General features: G+C 43.3%; 1 protein-coding gene across 1 annotated transcript in view; it reads left to right on the forward strand.

Annotated features, from left to right (window-relative positions):
- KIF13A (kinesin family member 13A) overlaps positions 1–3,332 on the forward strand; it is a 180,121-nt gene extending 176,789 nt beyond the window's left edge. Inside the window, exon 40 of the mRNA XM_087820628.1 lies at positions 1,733–3,332. Within this exon, the coding sequence (XP_087676754.1) occupies positions 1,733–1,759 (27 nt within the window). The 3' untranslated portion in view covers positions 1,760–3,332. The remainder of the gene's footprint in view (positions 1–1,732) is intronic.
- Positions 3,333–7,488: the final 4,156 nt, after the last annotated feature.

Raw genomic sequence — 7,488 nt, forward strand, 5'->3', positions numbered from 1 at the left:
TTCCCTGAGATGTTTAATTCTGGTAGTGTCTACTATATTTCATCAGATTAGTGGTTTCCGTTGCATATCAGATACACCATTACTTTATGTATCACTAAGAAGAAATCCTTCCAATTAAACTACATCATATCAGCAATTGTAAGACACAACCCAATTGCAAAGATGTTAAATGTACAGGAAATAGCTTGCATCGTGGAATTAATAAATGCAGTCTAGGCGCCCATAGGATAAAAGGGGCTTTGGGGAAGTACAGGTGAATTCCTTGAGCAACTGAAGTTTGGGCTTTAGAAATTACCCAGATTGGTTTATTATGTTTAATTCTTATATTGGAACAAAATGGATTTTTGCTAGTAGTCTAAGGAAAATAGCAAATTATATAAATAAGAGATTATCTGCTTCTGAGCACTTTGCTCCTGAGTGCCACCATTTCTACCCTTTAAGGGTCACTGTTTTGGCCCCACAGCCAAAGCACCGCTGTGTAAGGGATATGGGGGTGCCAGCACTTAACAGAACAAAGAGCTGAACGAACTAGAAAGTGGCTCAGTGAAGGAGAAGACAGCCCTGGTGCCGTTCAATCTCTGTTTTGGGAGGAAGTTACCATTTCAGTTTGGTGGATTTTTCCCACCCAAGTTTTCCTTTCTAGCCTTAAAATTTCAGTGTGTGGTCATGTATACAGCATACTCATAAACTGCAAAAACCTAAACAGTGATCTCTTAAAACAAGAAAAGGACTCCTTTCCTCAACTTAAGAATGTATAATAAAGTTACTCAGAACTGTTCTTGCAAACCAAACACTTGTTGGCTTAAAAGTTGTCTTCCTCTACACTGACCTGCAGGTAGAATCTGCATTGCTGACCTACATCCGCTTTTCGGTCCCTTTTCCGAGAAGTCCAAGAAGGACTTGGTCCTTAGCCCACAGATAATTCTTCACCCTGGAACAGTGCTTCTCAACCTAAATTACAGTGAATTCCTTGGGGGTGTTGGGAGAGGGTGCCTCTTAAAAATTCAGATACCCAGGAGTCACTGCCCTCCACACCTAAGATTATACTTCCGTTGGGATGGATCCTGGGGGGTAAGGTTTTCTCAGACCCCTCCATTGAAGTAAGATGAGGCCGGGTGTCTGAGGGCTGCACTGTGAGACACAGCCCATAGGAGAGGGAAGAGGGACAGCAGCCCCCTCATTTCACTGCCTGCTTATCTGGAACCCAAGACACAGGAAGAATACCTGGGTTTTGCTTTTGAAAGTCTCCTGAACTGTGTGTCCCTGCCAAAGATCTTGGTTGAAAGGGAGAATTTAGGAAAATATTTGTTGTATTAGGGTAATGTGGGATTATGGCGATTTTTTTACTTTATCATTTCTTTGGTATTTTTGTTATTTTAGTTTTAATAAGTTGTTTTGACTCTGTAACAGTTTGAGAACTTTTTAAGGACTGAAGTTTGACTTCTGTTCTCACCTTGATAAGACTTAGCATGTGGGCCCAGAAATAACAGTTTTTTACTGTCACTTTGGGTCTTGCTGTCCATTACTTTTCCTAGAAGCTTCACCTTGGGGCCAGGTTTCTCCCTTGTATACTGTAAATTTTAGAACTGGAATCCATTGTAAACTGAATCCTGTGGGCCCCTTTAGGAAGAGCCCCTTGTGTGAAGTGGGGCTGTCTGGCTGGGGGTGGTCCCTGTGGGTGGGGTGGGGAGGCGGGGATTGGAGCTTGAACTCACTAACCTCTGAATTCCAGGGGAGCAGGACCTCGACTGCCCGGTGAAAGGCAGCAGGCACTTCCTCCACAGGCCCAGCACCTTGGTCCCGGGTCTCCCTCAAATGCACCAGCCTCACCTTTAAAACATGCTGCGCCCAGCAGGACCTCAGACCAGCGTGGAGAAAGCCTGCGCTCCCCGGGCCACCACCTCGCCCCTCCAGAGCAAGAAGCAGCAGCGGCGCTCTGCCACCTGGGCGAATCCACAGCTTCTGCTTTTTCCAGAAAGCCAGAGAACCGAAAATCCTGGATTAATTAAGTGGCAGTATTTTTGTTTGCACTTACTACACACCACCCTGTGTAGAAACCTCCACAGATTCAAACAAACTTACTCTTGTACAATTTTAATCAGTTCTTACTGTAGAATCTGGAGTCAACACTCTAATGTGGTGTTTTGGGGTTTTTTTATAAATAATATATATTATGTATATGAAATGTGTATCTATAGCATGTCTGCTCTGAGACAGACAGGACTGCACACTGAAATGCAGATAAAGTGGTTTGTAGGAATCAAGGTACCGGACTTTGTTACAAAGCAGTTGGGCGATCTGATCTCGTACACACGTGCGGATGAGACATGTCACTGCCTGAGAATGAGGCTGCAGAGCCCCCTGCAGAACAGGTTACAGAATGCCGTTCTTTATAACCAAAGAACTTCCACACGACTGACCGGTTTTGCTGTCCACTCTTGTTTTCTGTGTACATATATGTTTGACTGCAAGTTTGGTGCCATACGCCCCTTGGCTACCAGGCCACACGCTGCCGACCTGTCCCGTTTCGTAAGCACACTGAGAACTCCCACAGCTGTGTTCTTTGGTCTTCCACCTGGCCCGCCACCTGCTGACCTGACGTTGTATTATAACCGCTGACAGTGACGGGGGCCACACCGCCAGCATTGCTCGCCCCTTGGTCCAGCCCAGCGAGGCAGGCAGAGTGGGAAACCAGTATTACTGTACAAACACGAGGACATCCCAAGAGTTGGATTGGGGTCGGGGAGGGGGGTGCTGGTTTTTGTCTTTTTGTGGTTTTGTTTGGATTGGTAGGTTTCATTGTGGTATGGTTTTTACTGTTGCTGTTGTACTTAATTCTGGAAAATGCTGAAGAGATGGAATGAGCTGCGAGGTTCGCAGGTGCCCACTTCACCGTGTTTGCAGATGATTGAATACAGATGACCCTGCTGTCCGTGTCTCCACGTGTAAAATTCTGCTGGCGGAGACGTGGGAAGGACTGTGTGCGTGGGAAGTTTTGCAGAGGTCCTTTACGTACCTGTCCTGTCGATGCCTGTTCAGCTGGTCTGGAGGTGCAGCAGTCAGTGTGCGTGAGAGCGAGAGAAGGTGCCCAGCCCGCTGCGCCGTTTCTCTGTAAGTTCTTAGCATCGGTAAATGGATAAGATATTGGAGACTTTAATGAAAAGCTGCTGTTCATGATTTTTGTGTATAGTGAGCTGACTGTAGTATTTTGCTATTGTCTGTTTTGAAAAAGAAAAACTGTAATTTATATCCCCTCTCAACTTTATTGTATTTAATTGGTACAGATTGTGTGTGTGTTTTAGAATACAGACGGTCTAATTCAGATTTTAAAACAGCGGCTGTTTGTCTTTAATACTCTGCCGTTAGTTTCAGGTCTGATTTTCCACATTTGTGTGTCTCATGTCCCTGCAGCTTAATATTAGTCACAGCCAACAGTTATTGTAGGTTTACTGTGTACTACGCACTGTTCCCAACACGTGATATTTATCATCTCCGTTAATCCTCACAGCGACACGTGCCGTAGGTGCTGTTCTTATTGCGTGTTTGATGAATTGAAAACAGGTAGAGAGGTTAGTGCCATCAGTTTCTCCTCTCCCTGTTCTGTCTGGTGATGTGTCATGGGGGGGCAGGCAGGGCTGCGGTGAGTGTTGAAGTCCCAGACTGACCGGCATTGGTGGGGTGTCAGCAGCGGATAGGACAGGGCGTGTTATTCATGGTCACGGTGCTTAAAGCAATTTTTAGAGCAAGGAGCAGCGCCTGCCATCCATGCAATAGTAGCTAAAGATAATATGAAAGATTTATCTAAAAATGCTATTACAGAGTCCTTTCAGGAAAGTCTCAGTTGTTTACAATAGCCTTTCTGAAGTAATCAAGAATTAGATCTAACTATTCTGGACAGGAGTGTCCTATATAGACTACCAGGAAAAAGTAGAGATGGGGGGGAAAAAACTAAAACTTCTTTGAGTTTTACAAAATAGAGGTTGGGGTGGACAGCAGCTATGCAGTATTTAAATAAACTATGACAAATACAAATACAGTTCAAGACAAAATGAACAAGTTATCATTCCATTACTAGTGTGAGATCAGTGGTATTTGGTCATTGACAGTGTCACTTGTCATTCTGACTGAGAGAGCAAACTGGTTTCTGGGATAGTTAAGTATAGGCATGTGTTTAACTGTTAATTTCCAAAGCACATAATTACCATTGTCATCACATTTGTTTATAGTTACTTGGACACATTTTATCATAGCAAAAATATAGCCTGGTGTTTCTAGGGCATCACCTTATGGGAAGGATAACTTTATAAAAATACCTTTAGGGTTAGGTAAGGGGAAGATGCTGTCTTCTATTAAACTATCCTGCACTGGCCAATACTTAGTTTTAAAATTACAATATTCAAGCTTTAGAACTATGTTGGAAAAGAAGACAACTAATTACATAATGAAGCTTTATTTTAAAAAGTAAAGCTTTCTTTTCATGTAATTAAAAAGTCTTAAAAGAAGATGTAATGGAACAAGTTCTTGCTATCTTCTGCTCTGGACCAAGAGCGAAAACCAGAAAGGATGCTCCTGGCTTGCAGTCCCGTAGAGAGTTTTCTGTGTTTGGCTCTGAACTTATTACGATCACACTAGCACAAGTCTCTGTAATGTGAAGCCTACCTCCTAAATTCAAAAAACAACAGCAGCAAATCAGTCTGTAATAGATAGCAGTTGGTTTTAGACCTTCTAACCTAGAAGAAAGGAAGTCTGTTCGAATGTCCAGCAGTGTCCCACCAGACATCTCGGGGTTACTACAGCTTCAGTTGGTGGGGGGCCTGGAATGGAGAGGACTCCATGAGAACGCTGAGGCACGAGCTCTACTCTTTAACTCTTTATAAACTGGAGCTGACAAAATCCCGAAGTCTAAATTTAACCTGATTGTCATTTGTTTCTAACCCCTCAAGGTGTGGGGAGAGATAATTGCAGATTTGAGTGCCACAAATTAGCTTAAATTGAAAGAAAACATTCTGCAGGTGTCCCAGGACACACGCTCACCTCTGTGTATTCTTGGAAAAACAAGTTATTTTTTTCTCTCTGAGGTTCACTGCATCGAGTTCTTCGAAGATTGCAGCTCAAGAGGGTGCCCGGGGTGCCTCAGTCACTGTAATCTGAACCCAGTTGGCAGTAACCACCACCTTGGAGCTTACTGTAGGTTTTCTCGGCGCCAGATTGTCCCTGAGAAAGGAACTCTTAAATCCTTAGGGGACCCTATTCATGAAGACAGTGACAGGCTCATTAATACAACAATAAACGTCTTGTAAAGAAAACGGTTAAATTTTGAAATTGGAGACTCTGGAAGAAGAATATTACCTTGAAGGGAGGAAAATGGCCCAGTTTGGTTTTATAGTACAAACCAACTTGACTCTTTCGCAATACCCAAAACACTGGTAACTTTGGATTTTAAAACTGGAGAATAGCCCTGGCCGGTGTGGCTCGACGCGGGTTAGAGCGTCGGCCTGCGGACCAAAGGGTCCCAGGTTTGATTCTGGGTCAAGGGCATGTACCTGGGTTGCAGGTTCGATCCCTGGCCCTGTGTGTCTCTCACATCCATGTTTCTCTCTCTCTTTCTCTCCCCTTCCCCCTCCCTCGCTCCCCTTCTACTCTCTCTAAAGAAAAATCAATTGAAAAAATATCCTGGGGTGTGAGGATTAACAAAAACAAACAGAAAAACAACTATAAAACAGGTATCTATAACAATTTTAAACAACTGTTTTGGGCCTTCATCTCCTAAATACCTGCCTGAACCAAACCATTTAAAGAGGTTCTTAGGTTCCTTTGTTATCGTTTGTCTTTTCATAATCTGTCGTGAGTGTGGGGGAATATCAAGCAGAGTAGATATATTTTCTTTGACTAAAATTTTCCAAAAAATACATCAGAGCCAAAAAGCCACACCTTCGTGTAATTGGTTACTCCCTTGTTGAATCAGCATAATCTTTACTAGCGAGCTACTTACAATCGCTAGAGTTAAAATACTCAGCCCAGCAACTGCCTAGAAGAGCAGTGCACCAGGAATGAGAACAGAAGATCTTACCTCGGTACCACTTGCACCCAAAGCTGCCTTAATGATGTGAAATGCCAGTGTCCCCACATTATTTCCAGTCCTTTTGTAGGTAGTGGGAAAGCTAGTTATTAATCTATTGCTGCAAAATGAATTACCCTCAAACTCAGCAGTTGAAAACAGCAATAAACATTTGTCATCTCACACAATTTCTGCAGGCCCAGAATTCAGGAGTGGGTAAGTCTGGGTAGTTCCGGCTCCCAATTGCTCATGAGGTCGCAGTCGAGAGGTCAGCCGGAGCTGCAGCTGTCCAAAGGCTTGGCTAGGACTGGGAGACCCACTTGTGGGTGCTTCCCCCTCCCGACACGAGCTTCCTCGCCGTCACTGCTCCACGCGGCAGAGCGTCCCCAGGATGTGCTGTGGTCTTCCCCACAGTGAGGGGTCCAGAGAGAGCCACAGTGCCTTTCATGACCTGGTCTCCAAAGTCACACTTGGTCACCTCCACCACATTCAGTCCTATAGAAATGAGTTACCAGCCCAGCCCCCGCTGAAGGGAAAGGAATTAGCTCCTCCTCTGGGAAAGGAAAGTCTGAGTTTATAGGCATTTTAAAACCACCGTAACTGGCTAAGAGTTACGTAGCTGAGGCCACGGGCCAAAGCAGAGCTAACTGGGACCTGTGAGTGAACACAGGACTCCAACCCTTATTCATACACAGTAGGGTCAAAAGGAAAGCCACAGCTTCATGGAAGAAAAAGATACTAATAAATAAAAAGGTGAAATTCTAGGATGACCTGACTGTGTGAGTTATAGCTGACAAACTGCACTAATACTCCTGGAAGAGGCAAACGATCAGAAGCTTAATTTTGCTTCTTTTTTAGTTATATTTTCACATTTAATTCTTTTCAGATGTGCTTCATTGGCGGCACATGAATGTATTTGATGGCTTTGCTCAAAATAGGAACTGAATCTTAGGAAATTCAAACACACCTTTACGTATTGAATCAAGTAACATTAATGATTGGCTTTAGAAGTAAAACTGCCAATAAGAGTTTAAGAAGGTAGGATTTTAGTTTTTATTTTTTCTGAAGAGATGGACAAAGATAGGATTATTTTATTATTAAAATGTGATATACAACCAATTGCTTGGAAATAAGCATTTATAAAATGAAACTTTAAATCCAAAACAGAATAACTGGAAAAAGAAAGTTAAAATAAAGGGATTTTTTTAAAGAATAGTTTAAAAAGATTAACAAAAAAATTAAAAATAGGCTAACAAAAGTGGTGCAGATATGTACAAAAGGATTCCTGGATAGTTTCTCCGTTTATAATTCACCTCTTTCCGGTAAATATTCAGTCAACTCAGACTCAGCATGGGAGCCCTTCTCCCCCTCCCTTGGCCTGTCCCTTGAGCCCCTGGCCCCAGGGTAGGTCTGGAAAGCTCGTTTCACTG

This window comes from Miniopterus natalensis, chromosome 9 (assembly GCF_054644295.1).
Source record: "Miniopterus natalensis isolate mMinNat1 chromosome 9, mMinNat1.hap1, whole genome shotgun sequence".
NCBI lineage: Eukaryota > Metazoa > Chordata > Mammalia > Chiroptera > Miniopteridae > Miniopterus > Miniopterus natalensis.